At 49.6% G+C, this 24,764-nt stretch overlaps 1 protein-coding gene and 1 pseudogene across 3 annotated transcripts in view; one reads left to right on the forward strand and one right to left on the reverse strand.

Moving 5' to 3' along the window:
• The first annotated feature begins 444 nt into the window (after positions 1 to 444).
• Positions 445 to 10,977, forward strand: LOC139041230 (uncharacterized; annotated as a pseudogene).
• A 4,967-nt stretch (positions 10,978 to 15,944) lies between these two features.
• The window catches only part of KCNJ5 (potassium inwardly rectifying channel subfamily J member 5), a 32,748-nt gene continuing 23,928 nt past the window's right edge, over positions 15,945 to 24,764 (reverse strand). Inside the window, exons 4-5 of one of the 3 annotated variants that reach the window (XM_070489930.1) lie at positions 22,888 to 23,206; positions 15,945 to 17,134 (exon numbers count right to left, since the gene is read on the reverse strand). In XM_070489930.1, the coding sequence (XP_070346031.1) occupies positions 16,834 to 17,134; positions 22,888 to 23,206 (620 nt within the window). In that variant the 3' untranslated portion in view covers positions 15,945 to 16,833. Of the gene's footprint in view, positions 17,135 to 18,853; positions 23,207 to 24,764 lie in introns of those variants that run through there. The other 2 variants (XM_070489931.1, XM_044752602.2) reach the window with 2 other exon arrangements.

Genomic DNA, 24,764 nt, shown 5'->3' on the forward strand with positions numbered 1-24,764 from the left:
CCCCAAAGTCACGTGACGACTTCCTGACGGCTCCCTCCGCCCTGCACCCTTCCCAAACCCAGGACAAATGACCCGCAGAGTGCGTTTGAAAAGCATCTCCACGGGGTGTGAGTACAGCCCAGCCCCGCCACTTCATTTGGGTGGATGGACACGAGGAAAACTGAAATAGGAATAAACTGACCGAACAATAAAAATAATCATTATTACCCCAGTGTAGCCACCACCACTTCTGTTTATACCCTGCACTTCTTTTTAACCCCTTAACCACGGGCCCTAACAGCAAATAAGGAGAAGCCAATTTCCCCCACTTTCTACAGACAGGCTCTCCCCAGGGGTGAGCTCAGATACGCTCAAGTTTCATACCGTGGGATCTGGAAGGTAGGGCCAGGGCTGGTGGGAGACCCGGAGCCCTGGGGAGATACCTTGGAAGGGACAGGGCCCCAGATGTCGCTGCCCAGCTGGAGAGAAGCCCAGCACAACTTGGGTCCTAATGAAGATCAGAGGAGACCACGTGGACTTGTCTTTGACAGTCACCGCAGGAGGACTCTGTTCTCATGGAAGTCAGTGGGTCCCCGGGTTCTGTACCTGGATTCCCAGCCTCTGCATGACTCAGTGGCAGGACCCTCAAGGTTTGGGTGACCTGTTCCCAGCTCTGGGGACGGGGCAGGGCTGGGGATGTACAAGCCTGATAGCTCCAAGGGGATGGCCAGCCCTCCCCTCAATCCTGGGTGGCTGGGAGGCAGAAAGGTCTTTTCTTAAGAAACAGCTTGGAGGGCTGGCCCGGTGGCGCAGTGGTTAAGTTCGCACGTTCTGCTTCTCAGCGGCCCGGGGTTCGCGCGTGGTTCGGATTCCAGGTGTGGACATGGCACCGCTTGGCACACCATGCTGTGGTAGGTGTCCCACATATAAAGTAGAGGAAGATGGCACGGATGTTAGCTCAGGGCCAGGTTTCCTCAGGAAAAAAGAAGAGGACTGGCAGTAGTTAGCTCAGGGCTAATCTTCCTCAAAAAAAAAAGAAAGAAAGAAACACCTTGGGCTTTTGAAAGGAAGGAAAAGTTCTTGGCTGGGGTGTTGAGCAAGGAAGAGCAAGAGGAAGAAGCTATGCAGCAGACAGACACGGTGGGCAGGAGACAGAACATGGATCTGCATCCGTCCCTGAGCCCAGTCTCTGTCACAGTGCTTGACTTCCTGAACAGATGATGCCCCGAGCAGCAGTCCTGGACTCCAGGAAGTCTTTTTCCAAAGCTGATAATGAAGATGACGCACTTGGAAGCTTTGTGGCTCTGAGGAGGGGTAGGGCACATGGGGACATTCATCCATTTCCAAAACATATAGAGTGTCTCCTGTGTCCTGGGGTCCAGACACAGGGTGGGGGCTGAAGAGGCAGCAGGAGCCAGGTGCGCCCCTGCAAGCCTGGTCCCTGGGCTTGGGGCTGCCCGGCGGCCCAGGCACTGCCTGAAGGCACTGCTCCTCTCCCCACAACCCAAGGTCTGGGGGCCCTGCTTGCCAGGCTGATGGAGGCCATGTGTTGTGGTGACAAGAAGGGGAGGATGAGCACCCATTATTTGCTGTCTCTGTCTCCACTCTCCTTTGCTCTGATGACCTTGAAAAGCCTTTTGTTCCTCCTGTCCCAGTTTGGTTTCCATGGGAACTGGAGTGGCAGCGTCATCACTCTGCTGAGGTGAAACGCCCCAGGATGCCACAAATACCCAGGGGAGAATTATCAGAGAAGAATAAATCACCTAAGAAATTACCCTGCGGGCGCTTCCTCATGTTCTGCCTCCATTTTCTCTCACGTTTCAGATGTTTAGTTTTGTGTCCCTGGGTTCACTGAGGCCTCGGAATAGGCACTCTCTTCCATTTCATCTGGATCTTTGGCCCTTAGCAACTGCCCTGTGCCCAGCCCAGCCGGTGTGTGATCAGGACTTACTGGATGAATTCATGGCGAGGGCGGTGAGCAAATGAAGAAATTTGATGTCCTCTCAATAAATCCAGGTAACAACATAGGGCTGTTTGAGTTCCGGCCTCTCTCCAAATTTGCCATCTGACGGAGCAACTTCATGGCAGGTCGTGAACTGCTGTAGATATATTTTATTTGATCTTCTCAAAAACGCTTCTGGTACATTTAAGAGTGGTCACTTACAGCCCTCTGACTGACAGCCATTGAACTTTCTGGAATGGGCTGTGGGCGGATGAGCAGTCTCCTAACTTTAGTTCTTACAGAGCTGTTGAGAGTGTGGGCTCTGGAACCAGCGAGTCTGCCTGGGTTCCAGTCCTCGCTCTGCCACTCAGGAGCTGCGTGGACCTGGGCAGGGCTCTAGCCTGTCTGAGTCTCAGTGTCCGCATCCACAGAATGGGATGATACAAGCTTCTGTCTCACAGATTTGCTGAATATCAAACGAATGAATATGTGGAAAGTGCTCAGAACAGTACTGCCCATAGTCAGTCCTAGACATCTTATTATTAACATTATTAGCCTATTTTATTCATGCTGAGATACATTTTTTTCTCATTTTGACATCTCTGAATTCTGAAGATTTTTTTCCGTCTTTTTGGTATGTAAAATATGGTGTGCCTTACAATGGTTGTGTTTTAGATTCAAGTAAATTCATTATTACTGTTGTTGTTATTATCCCATCTCAAGCATAGCATCTGGTCAGTAACAAGGACTCCCTGTACTTTTGGAAAGACTCAATTCTCCCCCTCCCAGGCATCTCTCTGGGCCTTCCCTTCCTGGAGTCATGGTGATTAAAGGTATGCCTTTGTGACCATCAGTGTGGGCTCAGTGATGAGCAGAATGAAAGTGTGACCCAGCAGACGCGCGGTCACTGCCCCTAGACATGTGATCCTCTCGTTTCCTGCTCCTCAGCCATCAGGCCAGATGTTGCAGCTGGCTCTTCAGTGTTGGGTAGGTAGGTAGTTTGTCTCATTTTGCATCGTTCTGACAATCAGAGGGAGTTTTGTGTCTGTCTTAGTCAGAGTTCTCCAGAGAAACAGAGCCAACAGGACATGTATTATATACGTAAACATATATATAAAGATTTACTTTAAGGAACTGGCTCATGCAGTTATGTGTCTGGCACGTCCAAAATCTGCAGAGTAGGCTGGCAGGCTGGAGACCCAGGAAGGAGCTAATGTTGCAGTTCAAGTCTGAAGGGTGTTGGCACTGCTGCAGAATCCCCTCTTCCATGTGGGAGGTCAGTCTTTTGTTCTAGTCAGGCCTTCAGCTGATTAAATGAGGCCCACCCCCATTATGGAGGGCAATCTGCTTTACTCAAAGTCCACTGATGTAAATGTTAATTTCATCAAAAACACCCTCACAGAAACATCCAGAATAATGTCTGACTAAATATCTGGGAACCTTGGCCCAACCAGGCTGACACACAAATTCACCATCACAGTGACTTACGGGGAAGGTTCCTGGAATCAAGGTGTTGCATTTGTTGAAGACCATCCTCACCTTGGGGAGCCCACTCCTCCTCCCCGGGAAATGCTGCCGAGCTTGGCTAGACTTTACAATGGTATCTTCTGTTATCCCCACAACAAACCACAGGATAGGCAGGAAGATCTTCATTTTTCAAATGAAGGAACAAAAATCAGAGTTTAAATGACTTATTAATAGACAACTCTGGGATGCATTATTCAAATCCAGGTTTATCTGTCTTTAGCTCTTGCTTGTCAAGGATAATAATTATGAGTGTTTCTTTCATTTCATTATTATATTTAACACTTATGCTTACCATATTTCAGGCACTGCTCAAAGCACTTTACATATATTCACTTTCCCGATTGACTCCATATCGTAACCATCCTCGAGAATTCTGCAGACAGATGTGATAAGCAGTGATCGAAGGTGTGAAATGCCTGCAGTCGATGTTGCCTGGGCACTGACACCCCGGAGGGCTCTGTGCTGCCTGGGGCTTGTTATCTCTCTCCCACCTGCCAATCTTCTTCCCTGCTATTTTTACTGATCAACTGACTAATGCCTGCTCAGGGCATACATGCCTACTCCATGGTGTTCACACCTCATTAGTTCTTAGCACCTTCTAATGGCTTCTGCGATAAGCTCCTATCTTAGTTTGACACCTTTGATGAGGAAAGGAGAACATATACAGGAACCAGGGATGCTGTCAACACCCCGACTCTCCCGGGTCCACCATCCTGCGCTCCTGTTTGGCACCTTTTCCTAATTGCCAGTCCTGCCATCGTCCTGAGAAATGAGGATCTTGTTAGCAAGACCTCTGTCTGTCTCAGAGCATTCATTCAATGCTGATGTGCACAAGGAAGCTGTAAGGTCTTTCTCCTTACCCTGACTTCTGTATAGAGATATTTTTGCAGTAAAACCCCATTTATCCTTCATGTCAGGCCAGAGCTTGGTGTTGAAGGAGTCACAGGGACAGAAGGGAAATGCTACCTTGATCGACAGGCCAGTTGGTAGATGAGATCTTCAGCACATCTAGAGGACTGGTGTCATTATCGGTGTCAGCGATGAGTGCTACAAAGACCACAGACATTCAGTGGGACAGGGAGCACCGAGGCTTGGGTTGGGGGAGAAGAAAAAAGGAGTGGTGACTTCATCTGGGCAATGAAGGATGAACAGGATTTTACAGGGGCAAAGAGAAGGGAAAAGGAAGACAATGGGGAAAACCAGGGAAGAGCAAAATATCCCAACCAGAGGGGCTCTCCACTGTGGTGTGGCCAGTGTTCATCTTATCCTCCCCCTCCCATTTTCTCTGGGGCATCTTCACTGTTGGGCATCTTCTGCTTTCTCCTCTGTAGCTGATATTCCCTAATAGCATCTAAACATGCTAAGTCTCTAGCATCTTAAAACAGCAGCACACAATCAAAACTCTAACACCATCTTCCCCCACCTCATTTTTCTCCAGACAGCTACTACCCTAGTTCTTTCCTCTGCTTCAGATCCAGGCTTCCAGAAGGAGTTGTATACCGTTCATCTCCATTTTCTCACCTCACACACCCTCTTAGTGTCCTCCATGCTCACACTCCCCTGAAACTGGTCTTGCTAAGAAACACTTACTAGTCCTCATCACACTACCTCTTAGCAGCGTATGACAAGATTCACCACTCTCCGCTCCGGAAGTGTTCTTTCCTTTCTTCTCAATGACCCCAGACAGGTTCTGCTGGTGTGTCTCCTACTTTTCCGACTGTTCTATTCAGGCTCCTTTCCCAACTCAACGTTTCACTTGGATGTGTCACAGGTGCTTCACATCTAACATGTGAAAAGTGAGACTTACTCTTTTTCTGAGCCTGATCATTCTCCAGTATTTTCTGTCTTAGTAAATGTCATCACTATTCATCCATGCTCAAGCCCCAAATGAGGGAGTCAACCATCTCTCATCCTACTCTGTCCACTTCTCTCATTCCTCACCAGGTCCTGTCAACTTTACCTCTTAAATATTGCCTGAAGCCACCCACTTCTTTTTATGTTGTGATGGTTATTTTTATGTGTCAGCCTGATCGCCACACAGGGTGCTCAGATTAAACATTATTTCTGGGTGTGAATTAGCATTGGAATTAGTGGATTTAATAAAGTAGATGTCCTTCCCCAGTGTGGGTGGGCATGATCCAATACATTGAAGGCCTGGATAGAATGAAAGGCGGGGGAAGGAGGAATTCGCCTGTTTTTCCTGCCTCACTGCTGAGCTGGGATGTCTCATGTCATCCACTCCTGCTTGGGGACCAGGGTTTATACCATCGGCTTCTCTGGTTCTCAAGCCTTGAGACTTGAACTGAAGTACACGACTGGCTTTCTTGGGTCTCCAGCTTACAGATGGCGGATGGTGAGACTTCTCAGCAATCATAATTGTGTGAGCCAATTCCTCATGATAAACAAATAAGTAAATAAATATATACTCTGCTACTGGTTCTTTCTCTGGAGAACCCCAACTAATACATACGTTAGTTCTGACTGTGGTTCTGGAGGAACAGAATTTTAAGGATAAGTTCTATAAATTGGTTCTGGGGTTTCTGGAATTGACTTTCCAATCTGATTAGATTTAAAGATGCTAATGACTCTATTTCCAGTAGTAATGAGTGTGCTGATAATCCATGACTTGAACCGTTTACAGAGATATGCAAAATATCTACATTGGATGCTCCTATCCAGCTACTTATAAGAAGCAAGCTGCTGGGTGACTGTGTGTATGATACTTTCGAACATTTTTGGAAAACTAACCAGTATAATGATGTTGATTGGTTGCTCCTAACGTCACTGGACAAAGTGATAAAAAAAAAGAATGAGCTCAGGGATTTGAATTCCTAGTTGAAGTGCCATGTAAATGACTTGAGAGCTTCTGTGTGTACTCTGATGAGATGCTCATCTGCTGTAGGTGCAGGGCTGAGAGGACTGAAAATCAAATGCAGGATCTCATCTTTTGAGGAGCTGACTTAGAATGCAAGTCTAATTCCCAGCCTTTTAGGGTGTCTACTGTTAAAGTGAGGGCACTGGTTGGAAAAGAATGGGATCCTATAAGCTGGAATGGGAAGGTGTGGGCGGACCCTGATGAAGCTGGGGCCACTAAGCCCCTAAATTCTGTAGAGTCTTCTTCACCGGTGACTCTGGTGAGACGATGTAGAGTCTTCTTCACCCTACCCCCAGCAGAATTGACTTCCCCACCACCAGCAAAAGTGGCCTACCCAACCGCAGGGGCAGTGGCCTCCCTACACCCAGGGGCAGTGGCATCCCCACCCAGAATGGTATCAGCCTTTCCACCGCCTTCTCAAGGGATTAACCCTGCATTGACTGAGGAAACTGCACTGGTCTCCCTTGAGGCTGTTGCGTGCAAGACAATGCTGATTCTCCTCAGGAGCCGCCCCCACCAACCCTCTTTGCTTCTAGACCTACAATTAGACTCTAGTCCCAGCGGGCCCCTAAAGGTGAGGTACAAAGTGTGACCCATGAGGAGGTGGGTTATACTCCAAAAGAACTATTTCAGTTTTTAAATTTGTACAGACTGAAGCCCAGGGAACATGTGTGGGAGTGGATACTGAATGTGTGGAACAATGGTGGAAGTAACATAAAGTTAGATTAGGCCAAAATTATTGATATGGGCTCACTGAGGGGAGATTCTGCATTTAATATTCTAGCTCAGGGGCTTAGAAAGGGCTCTAGCAGTTTTTTGGTTGGTTAGGTAAAACAGGGACCAAAAAGTGGCCCACCGTGAGAAAAACGGATATATCAGGCATGCCTTGGTTTAATGTACAAGAAGGGATACAAAGGCTCAGAGAGATTAGTATCTGAGAGGAGATTTGTCATTTAAGACCCGCTCACCCACCCTGAGAGGCTCCAGAAAACATGCCTTTCACCCTGACTGTGAGGAACAGACTTGTGAGGGAGCCCCCATCCTTGAAGAGCTCTGTGGCTGCTCTTCTCTGTAGGCCAGACCTCACAGGGGGGACTGCAGTCACTGACTGGGGGAACCTAAATGCAACGGGAATAATCGGATCCCAGAGTGGCAGGGGCCAAGTGGAGGCAACTGTCAAAGGGAAGACGACCTGGCCACCATAATGGACAGCAGAGTCAGAGCAGTGATCAGAACAGTCTGAACTGTGCAGGGCTGCAGCGCCGGCCAGCTAATCATGGTGTTCCTAGAAGTAAAACAAATAGGAAGCCTACTAAGTTCTTACTTGATCTGTTTAAGAAGAAATGTTCCAAGTCAAGTGAATAAAAGCCGAACCTTATCATAAAAACAAAGAGTCATGGCCCCTCAATCAATTCCCAAACTTGAGCCAATTTACAAACCCAGAACCCCTTGAATGAAGGGGAGGTCAGATCCCCTTGAGGAAGGATTCTGGTACATTACTGGGAATTTATACTGTTCATTTTCCTCCCAGGCTTCTCCAAACAGACTTACAGCCTTTTATCAGGGTAACTGTGCATTGGGAAAAGAAAATAGTCAGAACTTTCAGGGACTACTGAAAACTGGTTCTGAACTGACTTTAATTCCAGGAGACTCAAAACATCGCTATGGCCCACCAGTCAGAGAAGGGCTTATGGAGGTCAGGTGAGCAGTGGATTTTAGCTCAGGTCCATCTCACAGTGGGTCCAGTGAGTCCTGTCGTTATTTCCCCAGTTCCAGAAAGCATAATTGGAATAGACATACTCAGCAACTGACAGAATCCCCATGTTGGTTCCCTGACCTGGGGAGTGAGGGTTATTATGGTAGGAATGGCCAAATGGAAGCCATTAGAACTGCCTCTATTTAGGAAAATAATAAACCAAAAGTGATACCACATTCTTGGAGAGACTGCAGAGATTAGTGCCACCACCAAGGACTCAAAAGATGCAGAGGTGCTGATTCCCACCATGTCCCCATTCAACTCTCCTATGTGGCCTATACATGCAGAAGACAGGTGGACCTTGGAGAATGACAATAGATTATATCATAAGCTTAATAAGGTAGTGCCTTCAATTGCATCTGCTATGGTAGACATGGTTTTGTTGCTTGAGCAAATTTACATATCTCCTGGTACCTGGTATGCAGCTATTGATGCCGCAAATGCCTTTCTCCCCATACTTGCCTGTGAGGCCCACCAGAAGCAGTTTGCTTTTGACTGGCAAGACCAGCATGACACCTTCACTGTCCTACTTCAGGGGTAAGGCAACTCTCCAGTTCTATATCATAATTTAGTTGCAGGGATCTCGATCACCTTTCCCTTCCATAAGATATCACGCTAGTCTGTTACATTGATCACATTATGCTGATTGGACCTAGTGAGCAAGAGTAGCAACTCCTCTAGACATGTTGGTAAAATATTCGTGTTGCAGAGGGTAAGAAAAATCCAACTAAAATTCAGGGGTCTTCTACCTCAGTGAAGTTTTTAGAGATCCACTGGTATGGAGCTTGTCAAGATACCCCTTCTAAGGTGAAGAATGAGCTATTGCATGTGACTCCTCCTACAGCCAAGAAAGGCACAATGCTTAGTGGCTATCTTTGGATTTGGAGGAAGATGTTCCTCATTTGGGTGTGTTACTCTGACCCATTTACCAAGTGACACAAAAAGCTGCTAGTTTTGAGTGGGGCCCCAAACAGGAGAAGGCTCTGCAATAGGCCCAGGCTGCTGTGCAAGCAGCTCTGCCACTGTGGGCATATGATCCATCAGATCAATGGTACTTAAAGTTTCAGAGGCAGAGAGGGATGCTATTTGGAGTCTTTGGCAGTCTCTTATGGTTGAATCATGGTGGGACCCACTGGGACTTTGGAGCAAAGCCCTGCCATTCTCTGCAGATAACTACTCTCATTTTGAAAAACATCTCTTGTCCTGCTCCTGGTCTTAGTGGGGACAGAAATCTCAACCGTGGGTCACCAAGTTATCATGCGACCTGGCTGCTCATGAACAGGGTGTTATCTGAGCCACCAAGTCATAAAATTGGGCATGCACATCAACATTCCATCATCAAGTGGAAGTGGTCTATATGACACGGGGCTGGAGCAGGCCCTGAAGATGCAAGAAAGTAACATGAAGAAGTGGCTGAAATGCCCATGCTCCCTACTCCTGCTACACTGCCTTCTCTCTCCCAGCCTATACCTGCAGTCTCATGATGAGTTCCCTGTGATCAGTTGACAGAGGAAGAGAAGACTTGGGCTTGGTTCTGTATAATATGAAGACACCACTCAAAAGTGGACAGCTGCAGCATCAGAGCCACTCTCTAGGACATCCCTGAAGGTGGATGGTAAGGGAAGTCATCCCAGTGGGCAGAACTTCAGGCAGTGCACCTGGTTGTTCACTTTGCTTGGAAGGAGAAATAGCCAGATGTGAGATAATATTCTGATTCATGGGCTGTAGCCAATGGTTTGGCTGGATGATCAGGACTTGGAAGGAACATGATTGGAAAATAGTGACAAAGAAATCTGGGGAAAAAGTTTATCGATAAACCACACTGAAGGGACAAAAGAAGGTGAAGATATTTCCATGTGAATGATCACCAAAGGGTGACCTCAGCAGAGGAGGATTTTAATAATCAAGTGGATAAGTTGTCCTGTTCTGTGGATACCAGTCAGCCTCTTCCCCCAGACACTCTTGTCGTTGCTCAATGTCCATTGACAATGAGCCTTGTCAATGCTCATGAACAAAGTGGCCATGGTGGCAGGGATGGGGATTATGTATGGACTCAGCAGAATGGACTTCTGTTCACCAAGGCTGACCTGGCTACAGCCACCACTGAGTGCCCTGTCTGCCAAAGACCAACACTGAGTCCCCACTATGACACCATTCTCTGGGTGACCAATCAGCTACCAGGTGGCAGGTTGACTACATTGGAGTACTTCTGTCGTGAAAGAGGCAACATTTTGTTCTTACTGGAATACACACTCTGCATATGGATTTGTCTTCCCTGAACATAATGCTCCTATTAAAACCATCATCCGTGGATTTTAGAATGCTTGATTCACATCATGATACTGCACACAGCATTGCTTCTGATCAAGGAAAGAACTTCACAGCAAAAGAAGTGCAGAGATGGGCCCATGCTCGTGGAATTCACTGGTTTTACCATTTTCCCCACTATCTTGAAGCAGCTAGCTTGAGAGAATGGTAGAATGGCCTTTTGAAGACTCAGAGTACCAACTAGGTGGCAATATCTTGCAGGGCTAGGGCAAGGTTTTCCAGATGGCTGTGTATGCTCTGGCTCAGTGTCCAATCTATGGTGCTGTTTCTCTCATAGCCGGGATTCACGGGTCCAGGAATCAAAGGGTGGAAATGAGAGGGGTACCATTCACTATAACCCCTAGTGACTCAACATCAGTGGCCGCGATCAGTTCAAAGAGTCCAGGACCCCAGTGCTGCTGCAGGCCCCCGCACAATCTCCCCATCTCCCCTGACCCAAAAGCAGCACTGCTCTCAGGGCCAGGCTGCCATGTTGCTCCTGCCCATCCCCTTTTGGGCCAGAGCTTAGTTCCCACTTCTGTGGCCACACCTTGTGCAGATGCCAGCTGGGCTGCCCTGTCTGTCTGGTAGGGCAGGGAGCCCCTCCCCTCCATGGTCGACAGATGATGGCAGCTAGCAGGCAAGAAGATCAGAGGGACCTGGTGAAGCTCTGAGCATGGCTGGCGTGTCAATGATTTCTGACATGTGATAGCTGAGCCCCTCCCTGTCATCTGTCCTCCTGTGTACAGGAGTAATAGGGCAGCTGAACCTTGTTAGCCAAGATGGGCCTGCTGCCCAGCTACCCTGCACACAGGGCATGTGTGTGAAGTGTGACTGGGTTTTGTCTCAAATACCTACTGTAAAACCCTGAGCAAGTACCTCGTGTGTTGCTCGGCACAGAACAGACCAGGGTTACGGAACGTGCTCAGTAAATCGCTGTGGAAGAAGAGAGTGAATGAAAGCTGGAGGGAAGTTGTAGAGGAGGAGGAGGAGGAGGAGGAAGCATCCTGGGAGAGCCTGGGAGGCCCTCTCAGCCAGGGAGGGGCCTTCTCAGAGGAACAGCCACAAGAACAATGCTGTCAGGTGCAGGAGAAGATATCTAACTAGCTTGGCCTGAGAGGCTGTTTGAAGGCCAGCAATTAGGTGGAAAACACTGGAATGATGGAAAGAAAGAGGAGACAAGAGGAACTGAGGGAATGATACAGAGACACCACTTTGAATGAGGCCCTTCCCGTGAAACCTCATTGGATTCTGTGACATACCATGAGGTAGTTATGGCTGGTCTACAGCAGAGAAAGAGTCTCAGAGGTTGAATCTGGGTCTGACTGAAAAGTCTTTTCTCTTTCCAAGACAATGTGGACACCCAGAGTTCAGAGGAAGACACGCCCTGTATTAGCACTTCCTGCTCCTCACCTGTGTGATATTTGAAGATACTGATGACACGTTAATGCAACCATAGGATGTTAACATTTGTGTGTGGTTTTCTATTTATAACTCTAATTGTAACTTAGTCAGTAAGGCGATGGTTATTATAATCAACTGAAAGGTCAGTATGAAAAAAGTGAGCTAAAGAATTATGAGTTAATGATCGCTGTGGATCTTGCAGGGGTGTGTGAGTCTCTTGGGTATCTGTGTTGTAAATGTGTGAGTGAATTGGACAGTCAATTGGACGTTGTTATAAAACTTGACTGAAGGATTTTGCTACAGAAACTTAAAGCACAGCTGCCCTGAGAATGGAATTGTCATGATGGATGGACGCCCTGGAGACGAAAGGCCCTAATTCCTGAGGCACCAAGACCATCCTTAGGTGGATAAAATGAAGACCGTGGAACCATTTGGGACGGCCCATGGAAACTGCAGCTGAGGCTGCTCCTGGATTATCCTCCAGAATAAACTCCTCTAGGCACAGTGAAAATAAACTAAAGGGGAGGGTGTGCGGTGAGGGGCAGGAAGGCAGGAACCAAATTTCATATTAACTGTTGAGAACTCAAGCTCTCTGCCCCCAGCTCTTGGCTTCAGTTTTCCTCCCTGGGATCGCACAGTGCAAAGGAAGCCATTCTTTCACTCGACGCCCTTTCTGCTCACCAGCTATTTCAAAGGATTGAACTGTCTTTTCTCCAGTTGATATGAAAATACAAATCTTAAGGAGAATATGGAAATTCACTCTACTAAGCTAGCTACATGTCAGACATCACGATAGAAAACAATGAGAGGACGCCAAGTTTAAAAGGATGCTTCACAAAGGAAAGAAGGCTTTTAAATGGGCAGGGGAAAGCAAGAGAAATTGCACAGCTACAATGTAAAAAGAACTAACTAGGAGAGAGATTCAGACCAATCTAGATCATGTGACATGTGAGAAAGAAAGAAAAACAGGCCGTATTCAGAGGGGAGAGAAGAGGGAATCAGAAGGAAACCCAGGGCTTCTCTTGTTTGAAGGTGGCTTCTCCTGTTGGGTCCTTCTGGGACGTGGGGGTGCTGGGGAGCCGGAGGGCGCCGCAGTGGGAACTGTGAGTGATGCGCTCTGCTCCGGGGCTGGGTCACTGAGTGCTGCCTCACGTTACCTGGTCCTGCTATGTTTTCACCTCATGACTCCCGTGGGCTCCTTGCTCAGCATCTCCTCAGAATCCCAGGGCTTCCAGAAGCAGTCGCCATGCTTGTCTCTGAAGTTAGTATCTCGGGGAGTGCTGAAAGCATCGAGACTCCTTGGCTAGTTCCTTTGCAGCCTCCTCCTTTCCAGACCGTCCCTTAAATGAAGGAGTTCCTCAAGGATCAGTCCTACACCTTTCCAGCCCTACCTTCTTCAAGGACCATCTCGTCCGTGAACTCAGCTCCATTTGTATGCTGTAGACTCTTAGAACTTAGAACTCTTGCTGCTCTATCCTCTGAGCTGCAGACTTACATATTCAAATGGCTACTTCTGAGTGTCCTCACACAGACCTGAAATGCAGACATGCAAATGCAGGGGTTGGGTCTGAAGCCAAACTCATACCAGTCTCTCCCTCCCGCTCACCTCCAAAATCAGATTCTACTCCAGGCTCAGGGAATGACCCAGCCTGCTGTTTGGTTCTGCAAGCCAGAGGCCTGGGTGTCCTCCCTAACACTCCCCTCGCCACAGGATCCCATCATTCTGTCAATTATTCCTCTCGTACTTTTTCAAATCCACTTACATTTCTTCATCTCCACTGCTGCCTTCTTATTCCAAGTTACTATCATTTTTCACCCAACTAGCCTCCTAATGCATCCTCTTGCCTCTTTCAATTCATTCTCTACTCTTGATTTTTCCAAAAATGCAAATCTTTCAGTGGCACTCATTAATCTTAAGGTAGCAATCAAAATCTGCCCGCCACAGCAGACTTGGTGCCGCCCAGGACTGGCTGCCCCCCAGCCCATCGCCAAGCACCTTCCCTTCTGCCCCCGCCCCATGTCCCAGCCCCTCCGCCTTCCTTTTAGATCCCGCAGGGCATCATCCCCCTCACCAGTCTGAGTCTTTCTCAAAGCAATGCCCACACCTGGAGGGCTCTTCTCCACCCTGACTCCTCCTGACTAAGCCCTTCTCGAGCTTCGGATCTCAGCTCAAGTGCCACTTCTCCAGACCAGGGAAAATCCCCTGTTATATGTTTTTATGCTTTCATTGGACCATATACCTCTCAGTCAAAAGTGTAAGTCTACACTATGTGTGAATTTACTAGATTAAAGCCTGCCTCCCCTCTAGAATATAAGCCCATCAAAGATGAGAGCGGAGTCCCTTCCGTCCACTGTTGGAACTCCAATCCCAAGCACAGTGCCAGGTCCATAGCGTGCTTCCCATCCCTGCAGGGCCACTCCACTGAGGTTTGCTTGATGATGGGTATGTGGGTGAGAGGGCGGGACTGCAGGTTCTGCAGAATTTCCCGCTGTGGGCCATGAGTTTCCAGTTGGGAGAGGCCAGCTCCCTCTGACTGCCTGCAGCAATATGGATGAGAGTGCGCTATGGGAGGGCCTGCCGGGCAGCAGGGGCGGGCAGGACAGCCAGAGTTTTTCCAGGTCCACGGTGATTGGCTATGATTCCCTTTTTTTACTTAGAGCATGGAAAAAATCCTGGGAACTGTGTTCACAACTGTAACATAAGAAAAAGGATGCATCGATGCAATCCATGCCTATGTTTTAGCCAGGAGGAATTCAGTAAAATCCTCACGATGATCAGAATCGTTCTCTGCATACTGTGACCTCTGTACACTTCACAGATGGTGAATGGCTGACCGTCCAGAGTTAAGTGTCGCTGGTCGACAAGTTCTCCATCGATTACAGTGAAGAGTATAAACATGGTCTGAAAGTGGTAGGCATGGAGGGTTTGAAGGGTTTGCCTGGAATTGGCATCATCTTTTAATGGCACATTTTACATGTGTAAATCATCAATGCTGATCTGAGGGCAAATCATTGATTTTATAGACAAAACCTGCATTTTGAATCTTTCAAAAATTTTTCATGAATATATCCATATATTTTTACCTGGGCGTTTGTAACAAACAACATGGGCATCTCTCTATGTCTATAAAACAGACTAAGACGATTGGTCCACGAGACAACTCAGAATAATCAGTCTGGAATGCTCCATCCAACTTGGCTGTGGGCTCCCGAAGGGCAGAGACCGTGTCTTATTCAATTCTGTTTCCCCTGCTCCTGGCAAGATGCTCAGAACAAGAAGGTGCTTATTAAACGTTTGCTGCATAAGTGAGCGGATGACTACCACTGAAGTCTAGCCTAAAGGATGGCCTGGAAAGACTTCTGGCAACTTGTAAAGAACCATCTCCCAAACGGAACCTCTCCACCCTGAAAAGTTTTTGTTCTTATGTTTTTTAAAAACAATCTATTTTCATATGCAGAGGAGGAAGGAACAGTACGTTTCACCTGGTTGAGGGCTCACATCCCCGGAGGAGCTGTAGAGGGAAACGTTAGCGAGCAATGAGGCGTCTGCAGTGGGAGGTAGGCGGGGAGGGAGGGCAGAGTACAGGCCGTCTGAGGGGTCTATGACTGAAACTGGGAAGAGAGATCAAGAAGGGGAAAGGCGGTGGGAAGCGGAGTGAGAGCTGGATTTCTCTGAGTGTCACACAAAGCAACCCCAGTTTCGAGATGCTATACGTGTCATACAAATGAGTGCTACCTGACAGAACGAAATTTCCTTTTTCAAGTGAAAACTTTAAAGGCTTTGAAAAGAGACTGTTTTCTCTTTCACTTGCTGCGGGGAAGTGTTGCAATGAGAAGAGCTGCTGTCTATCTGGAATGAAGTGGGCTGAGCTGTCAAGGTCAGCGCTATGCAGCGGGGAAGGTTTCTCCATCTTCTGAAGCAGACTGAGTGCAGCTTGACAACCAGTGTTGGCGGCTCAGTGAGGCCCGTCCCCAGGCACAGACGGGGAGGGCAGCAAGCAGACACGGGGTGTGGTTTGTGGCACTTAGAAAGGTCCTTGCACAATTGGATCAGCGTCAGACATGTATGGGATGTGCATTAATACTTGGAATGAATTTGTTCAGAATGGCTCAGAAAGACTCCTGAGGCTACAACTTGGAAATATTTATGAAGAAGTATTTAAAATTTTCTATGGCTTTTAGACATAAGAGGCCAAGGCTGGGACAGCCAGACTCAGCAGCTCAGAAAGTATCCCAATGTGGCTGGTAACCTGTGAGCCCCTGGGGAATGAAAGGGCCGTGCGTCTGAGCCCACACCATCTCGAAGTAGAATCACATGGGGTCACCCCTCTGATAAAACCCTGTGCATTGCTTTCCACTGTACTTGGAATAAAATCCACCCTCACAGCCGTGTCTCCCAATCAGGCAGCGTTTGAACTCCTCTACATGCCCCTGCACCCAGCTGTGCTGCCTTCCTGATCATTCTCCCAGCTTCTTCCACCTCAGGACTTTTATACCAGTGCTGTCCCCTCTGCCCAGCATCAGTCACTGCCACCACTTTGCCTGATCAGTTCATTCCTCCTCATAGTTCAAGTTTCAGCTCCATGGTGCCTCCTGGGAGAGGAGTCCCGTGTCCTTCCTCAGGTGCACCCCTGCTCTTGACCTCAGCACCCTTCTGGTTTCCTTCACAGCCCTTCTTGCAAACTGTAATTCTTTCATTCGTTTGTGTACTTTTTCTGTCCCTCCCCCCTCTCCCCACTAGACAGTGAATTCCGTGGGGCAGAGACCATGTCAGGCTGCTGAATCCACAGTGCCTGTTCCTGCTTCTGGTTCATAGAAGGTGCTCAATATACCTTTGTTGAATGGAGGAATGTGTAGGGAAATTGAGACAATGAAAAGTCAGAGACCCTTTGGACGCTGTGCTGAGTCAGGCCATGTTTTCTGATGTACAGTGTTTCAACCTCTAGCACAATGAGACAGCTGTTGGAAAGCTAACAGAGCTCCAGTCAGCCTGGAGGGACGGTCAGGATGGACGGCTGCTGGAACGAGGTCCAGGTTCTCCTGCTATTGTGGACCCATGGGGATTCTGGGAGACAGGTAAAGACCAACAGCTTCCCCACAAGATCCTGTCCTTATAATGCAAGGGCCATGAGGAGCCTGAAGGTGGGGTGTGTCCACTGGGCAGAATTCTGGTCTGGTGCTTGATCTGAAGACAGTGAGGGAGTGGGCTCTACCGGTGCAATTCCTGATGGGAACGACCGGGAGACGAACAGCCACATTTCTGTCCATCAGCTGCAGCCTGCATTCAGCAATCTTCGCTCTTTCCCATCTGTCTCCGTGGACCAGACCCAGCTGGGCTCTGCCTCTGTGAGGGGAACAGATGGCTGGTGAATTCCTGAATGACCGTGACCGATCACTTCCTCAGGCTAGAAGAGAAAATGGTTACTGCCATGAAGGTTCCCATCACCCAGGGCTGACTGCCGTCTCTTCCATAAGCACATTTATTTAAGAGGCGATTTGGAATGTGACAATGACATTTGGTGTGTGTACATAAAGGGGTCCTAAATGAATGTACGTATCACCTACTTTTTACTCCCAGTACCTCACCCCCTCAGCCTAGATTTCTCCACTTAGCTGTTGCCATTTGGTAGAAGAACGAAGCTCAAAGCCTATGCTAATGTGCCCAAATCCTCCTTAATTCCGTCCCTGTGAGTGAAGATATTTGCCTCAACTAACCAAGTCCAGGTTATTTTAGTAGCAGCTTCTGAGTCCAAGTGAGTAGCCCCTTAGAGAAGAAGTCAGCAGTGTTGCTGTTTCCAAACCTCCTCCCTAGACATTTATTTGCCATAAAGAAGTCAACACGCTTTATGGCTGGCATCTAACGGGGTCTGCAGGGACGTCCAGGGAGCACGTCTCAGCTGGTCCTCTGACACACAAGCCAAGACTGGGCCTTCCGGGCCAGGGTGGGACTTCTGAGGGTAACGTTCAGATTTTTGTTTTATTAGAAATGCGTGCATAGTTCTCCTCTCCAAATTGTAATCCAAGCTTGACTGGCAAATGTGTCCTTTTAGGGGCCCCTTTGTGGACCCCTGACTTCATGTCTCCCTTCTGACACTGAGCAGTATTTGCCATGCAATCATCAGGCACACGACCAGCCACTCCCAGGCCAGGGCTGCCTGGTCTCTGCCTGTGTTGTTTATTTTACATCCCCACCAGGACGGCAATTTCCCCCTGGGAATTACCAGGTTCTTCGGCCTGTGTTGATTTAGAGGCCCTGTACCTGCTTTGGCCCAGGTCACGTGCACTGATCTGCTCATGCCTTGCTGTAGACCGAATGTTTGTGTCCCCCTGAAATTCACATGTTGAAATCTTAACCCTGAATGTGATGGTACTGGGAGGTGATTAGGTCATGAGGGTGGAGCCCTCAGGAATGGGATTAGTGCCTTATAAAAGAGACCCCCGAGAGCTCCCTTGCCCCTTCCACCAAGAACTATGAAAATAAATGTTTGTTGTTTAAGCCACTCAGTCAGCGGTATTTTTGGGGTAGCACCCGAACAGACTAAGACATACTGGTTACCATGTGCCACTGGGCCAGACACGGGAAACACTCCCACACACATCAGGGCTGCACTGCCTTCCACAACCTAAAATATTGCTTCTCGTTCTAAATCAAAGCCCTGGCGACCTGTCTTATCCTCTCAGAAAGGTTTAAGTGAGGGATGTTCAGTTAACTCCTTTTGTAAATCTGAGCTGTTCAATTCCCCTTGGGTGGACTGGAGCGGATGAGAAGCTGGTCTGAAACCCTCTACCGCTGATGCGGTGCTCCACCCAGACTTGGGCCTTCATGAACAGTCCTGACATCCTTTGCCAATATTAACTCTCACAGCCTACTCCGCGCCTTCCCATCGTTCCGTAGTATCGACCATTTTGCTAATTAGCGTTATGAATGCAGACTGCCAGTTGAGGGGCTCCCTAAAGTGGACATTTTTACAGTTACCCACTATTTAGGTAATGTAGGTTCTGAACATTTAACATTATAGGGTGTGTGAAGATTATTTGGCTACCTATTTAAGATGAGAAAGAGTTCTGCGAGGTCAAATCCGCTTTATTGGATGAATTTGCAGCAGTACAGTGGTGCTCTTTTTAATAAGAAGATTGACGAGTCCTACCCAGGGAGAAAGAGATGTGGCACAGCAGTTTAAGGAGATGTCGTTAGCAGAAACCAAGCCGAGCAGAGTAAGTGGCTCCTTTCCGAAAACAGATATTCCCTATCTAATCTCTTCTCACAGCTCATTAATTCTCGAGGAATCAGACAAAGGTGTTTCCCAATTATCCTGCCACAGGAGGACCAGCCGGTGGATGGAAGCTGAAGCTCCACAGCACAGCACACCTCACAGATCGGCCATCTGAAGAGGAGAGCTCTCCCCGGCCCCCAGCTCAGGAGACGCCCTGGAGGTGGGAGTGACACAGGATGGTGGCCCATCTGTGTTTGTTGGGGAGGCGCTTGGCACTGAGGCCCTGCTTCCTATTATCATCTGTGGACCTGAGCAAACTAGTTAATCTTTTTGAACCTTAGTTATCTCATTAGTAACGAGAGGTTACTAGGAGCTTTCAGCAGCGTCTGAGAGTTAAATGCGATCATCTCAGTGGAGGGCCTAACCCTCGGCTGGGCACACAGCACGGGCTCAGTGAACGGCGCATGTGCAGAGAGGTGGTCAGGGCACATTGTTAGAAGACAACGGGCAACTTTTTTTTTGTTTCCTGTTTTTTGCAACTTCAGTACAAAAAATTCAAGTTTCTGTGTCTCTCACCTCATACGAGACACGTGGTGGAGGCCTGCTGGAAGGCAGGGCACGGGAGAAGTAACGTGAAAGAAGGGGCCCAGCCATCATGGATCATGAGAGGGGAGGTTCTCCCCAGACAGACAAGGGCTCTTTCCCCTCCATCAAAGCCAACTGCTCAACCAGGATCTCAGAGCGCAGAAGAGAAGGACAGGAAGTGGGCTCTGACTGCACACAGGGCCATATCTGAAGGGGAGAGTCATGGGCGATGTCCATTCTACCTGGCCTGGGAACAGGGTTCTTTGGGCAATGGTGTCAACATGTATCAGGTGTCAGATTGATGGAGAGAGGAGAACTGGTCAGAATTTACCTTCTTCTGAGTTCCCTGTGGGCTTCTCCCTTACAGGGGACGTTTGTTTCCAGAGGAGAAGGACACAGACGCTAAGGCCAGAAGTTAGCTTCCAAAGCTTGCCGGGTCTGACAAGTGAGCTAAAGCTTTGGAATTTTGGGGATGTTGAAGCCTGAGGGAAATACTGGTGGCCCCACCTTACAGCCTGGTTCAATTCCCTGTGGCCCATCAGAAGTGATGGGTGGGCTCAGAGCCAGGCAAAAAGGGCTATGACCCACAGGTGGCTTGTGTGCAGGTGCAATGTTTCTAAAGGGACCCAGTGAAACTCTGGCCCTCAACAGACTTTACATTTCAAAAGTCCATTTTTACACAAGAACTTCCAGAAATGATTTGAAGAACTTTTCAATCTTCAGTTGGATCTACTGGTCATCAAGAAGGATTTCTTTGGGATATGAAGGGCAGTGTTCTTGAATTTGAATCTCGATGAGACAAAGCAGCTGATTAGTCACAGGGATTAGAATATGTCGGCTCTGGCCTATCAGGGAGCTTTAGAATAGGACCCTATTGACCCCTTTCTCTTCTGTAGCCTCTGCGACTTCTGTAGTTGGCTGAGATGTGATTTGGTCCAGGTTTGGGGAGGCTACTGCAGAGTTAGAGAGCTGGAGAGTGGCTCACTTGGCCAGTTGGGAGATGCCTCAGAATCATAATGGAGGCCAGTGTGAGATAAGCCCCAGGCCCCAGTCCAGCTCCAAAGCTGCCTTCCCCTGTGGTTTCCCATCCTTGCTTAGCTGCCTCACTTTGGGCTGTAACCCACAGGCACTGATCAGTTTTGACTGAGGCAGGTTTTAGATCTGGCTGGGTGTGAGGAAACAGTCCTTCTTGTAAGCCCTGGATCTAGTGGGCCTGGGATGAGCACCCACCCTAGAGTTCCAACTGTAGCTCTTCCCATCACTGGGGCATCCAGTCTTAGTGGTGGGCTCCCGGCCTTAGATTCCTGATTGCACGCAGTTCCCCCACTGGGGTATGTAGGCTGCCTGCGTCCCTTCCCCTGAGGGCAGGATTCTCCATTGCCTCTAAGACCTGCTTCACCACAGAAGGAACCATGACTCAGTGCCATGCCCTTGGCCAGAGGACCCTACTGGCTCCCTGGCCCCTGAGCCCATTTCTCAAGATCCAGCCCTTGGGCCCAAGCGCAGGGTCCCCTTCCCCTGAGTGTGACAGTCTGCGAGAGGCAGTTCCCATCTCAGACTGCCTGCCTCCTCTCTCACAGCCTCAGGACCTGGAAACCCCAGCCCAAGGGGAGCTGGCCCTGAGATCCCAGAGCAATCCCCTTCGCTCCGCCTTAACCTTCTGCCTCACTAGGTAAGGAGCAGCTCGCACTCCCAGGGAAGGTGCTTCACATCTGGGCAGGAAAATGATCCCATTTTCAAAGGCTAGTTGGGGGCTGTGAGTTGTGTGGCCTCTATAAATCTGTGGCCAGGGAAGTGTCTGAAATCTCTCTCCAGGTCCAGGTCAGCTAATCGGAAGCCTGTCTACTTCAACACATACCAGATGTGCTTCATCGACACGGCAATCTGCTCTGTCCTCTGGACTGGAAAAGAAAAGCCCTCCGAAGTTGTCCTGCTCGAGGGGCAGCTCTACTCTTTTCTCTCCTAATGTTCACCCCTCCCCGATTCTCACGCTGATTCCCCCTGCCCCACGTTTCCGAGGTGGGAGGAGGCGACGCTTCTCCTCCCTTCCAGGGCAGCATCCCTGCTCTCTAGCCCAGCCGCCTGGTTAGACCCCTGCCGGCCAGGCTGGGGGCCCAGCGCTTCTGGTCCAGCCTGGACTTGAAAGGGAAGCTGCCTCTGCAGTCACTTCTCACTTTGCTTCACATCCCATAATTTGCCAGATAACAAAGACGTGCTGAGCCCTGAAGTCAGACATCTTGGCAAAAATTGGTGCTGATACTTATTTCAAAATTTGGGTTGCTTGTCTTCCCCTCTGCTCTTCTGCCCTCTGCCCTCCCTGTTTCAGCACCGACCAGCTCATCATGCCCTCTGACATTCAGCTTTCTCCCTGGATCGCACCACAGGCTCTCCGAGGATGTGAAAGAAAAACCACAGTGAAGGTTAGAATGACTTTGAGATTCTTGGGCCAAAAGTACCAGCAAAGCACGAGCTGGAGTGCTCTTCTTGGCAGGAGGTGCAGGGCACAGTGTGATTGGGAGTGGCCAGGAAGTGACTGAGACAACCAGACAGGTGCTCAGAGGTGCTCTGTGGCCCCAGGCCACCTTCTAAGACCTAAGGACGTCAATTAGCCAGCAGGTCACATTTGATATGAGGAACACAGCAAAGGGAAAACACACACTCTTCACAGAGAATGATCGAGATGGTTGAGGGCCTGTCCTCTGAAGCTCTCAAGGAGTGGGCACTGGTCTCAGATTTGAAAGAATTGCCTACATGACTCGAATCAACCTTAAGTCATGAGGTCTGTGAGCTCACCCTAGGACCGGGTTCTTGAGCTTCCAGAAGGGCAGAATCCCTCCTCCTTGAGTTCACAACAAGCCTCAGGGTGGCAGGAATGAAGGGAAGGGGGCAACAGCCCTCCCTCAGTGTCAGCCCCTGGATGGGGCTACCAGTTGGTCTGTGAGACCCAAGGAGGGAAGTGATCCCGGGCCAGTTGGCAGAGAGAGGAGTGTGTGCGAACAGAGGCCCCCCTATAACTCTCACCGTGGGGCAACCCCTTCTGGCCTGGCCCTGGGCCGGTGCTGGCAGGGGCTGGGAGGGAAGAGGCAGCATCACCATGGGCCCAGGCAAGAGGCTGCTTGCTCGGGAGGCCCTGAGCTGGGAGGCTCCAGGACTGGATGTAGTCTTTCCCCACAGAGCCTTGACAGCTCCTGGGTCCCCCAACAGCCCCTCAGCTAATTCTCCCCTCCACCCCCAGCTCGACAGCATCCATACGTGTAGAAGACAATGAGGGGAGGCTGTGGGGAGAGTGCAGCCTTACACGGAGCCCCTGATCTCCCGGGACCCTCTCAGCCCCTCTGACTCATCTTCTCCATCCTGCTCAGCCTCTGCAGCCAGCTCTGCTTTAGCACAGCCCCCTGGCAGTGGGGAGCTGGGGAGGTACTGGAGGAGCCGGCCTTCCCGCTTCATTTCTGCCAGCTCCTTGGCACAGCAGCTGGGCGTGTAGGTCTCGTAGGTGTCATGAAAGGTGTTGTAGTCCACCTCATAGAAGCCCTTTTCCAAGGTGAGGACGGGCGTGAACCGGTGGCCCCAGAGCACCTCTGTGTCCATGTAGGAGCTCCGTGCTTGGCAAGTCATGCCTGGGGGAACAGAGGGCACATGTATTAGGAGCGGCCACAGCCATCTATCGCTTCATCGTCCATCCGTCCATCCATCCTCCATCCATCGTGTATCCATCCATCCAATCACCCACCAAACATTTGCTCAAGAGCTGCTTTGTGCTAAGTGTGATGGAGATATAAAGCTGAATAAGACACAGCCTTTGCCCTGGCGGAACTCAAGCTGTGGTGGAGGCAGCAAACTAGAAATCAACATGAAACATTCTGGAGTAGTTTCCTAGAGACTGGAGTGGATAATTCTGGAATAGCTGGAGCTAGGAACATGGTTCCTGAAAACAGCATTAAGGTCTAAAAGATTGAGACAAGAAAAGAGGCAGGAAAAGGATTTGAACGAAGATAAACTCAGAGTCAGTGAACGCGGAGAAGCTGACAGGCATTTAGAACACGTGGGGACTGTTTCTGGTAAACACACATGAGCAGAAGCGTCCTCTCTCTCTCTCTCACGCACCCCCCCCCCACACACACACACACACAGCTCTGCTCTTCCATCTGAGCACGCTCTGGTGCCTCCATTCCCTGTCGGCTCAGCCCTGGCATGCCTGTGTTATTTTTGGGTGTTGCTTTCTCTCCAGAGAGGGAGGGCAGCTTTGCTTACGGATGAGGAAGCCTCTGTGCTCAGGGTCACAGGAAGCAGCTTTCTGATATTTAAGCTTCTGCCCGAGGAAGAAGCCAGCTTGTGCTCTGTGGGGACTGAAGGAGCAGGCTGCTCCAGCTCCCCAGCTTGGGCTTTCTCTGGCAGGGCAGCTCATACAAAGCAGACCAGCTCGAAGGCTGCTTCCCACCCATGTGTGCTCCAGCGCAGGGCAACCCCAACACACCCCACACACTGCGGGCTTGCAGCCTGCTCTCTGCTCTGCTCCTGGGGGTGCTGCCTGGGCCAGGCCTCTCTGTTTAGTCCTTGCCCCCTATTGCCCAACAACACCCCCCCCCCCAGCAGAGATGTAGGTGCCCAAGCTGGGCGCTGAGTGGCCTAGAGCCGGCTAGATGTCTGCTGGCGCCCCCAGGGGGCCTCAGGAAAGACAGTGGGACAGGACTTCTGTGGGAACTTTGGGCCAAGCCTCCTGGGGCTCTCCCTGCTCTTCTTCTGTCCGCCGTCTCAGGAGGTGGCGGTGGGCTGCCCCGTAGCTAGAGATCCCACCATGTCCCTGGCTGTCATCTCTCACTGCATTTGGGAAGGACAGAAGGCCGTCTGGGAGCCAGGTGCCATGCTTTACATCGGTTACTCCACTTCATCATTTAACCCCCAACAACCCTGAGGGATTTAGTATTCTCATTTTGCTGATAAGTGAAGCAACTTGCCCGCACTCACCAGGCAGGTTATAGCAGAGCTGTGCTAGTCCAGCCTCGGTCTGAATTCACAGCCCTTGCTTGGCTCCATAAGTATGGCAACCAATCCATTAACATCATTGAGATCAGAACAGATGCGGGAGGGCGGTCTCCTGCCCTTGGGACCCTGGGTCTCCCTGCAGTCCCAAGCACAGCAGCAAGGGTACCCCAGGTCATGGGAGGGGACGAGGTC

Source organism: Equus asinus, chromosome 20, assembly GCF_041296235.1.
Source record: "Equus asinus isolate D_3611 breed Donkey chromosome 20, EquAss-T2T_v2, whole genome shotgun sequence".
NCBI classification, from domain to species: Eukaryota; Metazoa; Chordata; class Mammalia; order Perissodactyla; family Equidae; genus Equus; species Equus asinus.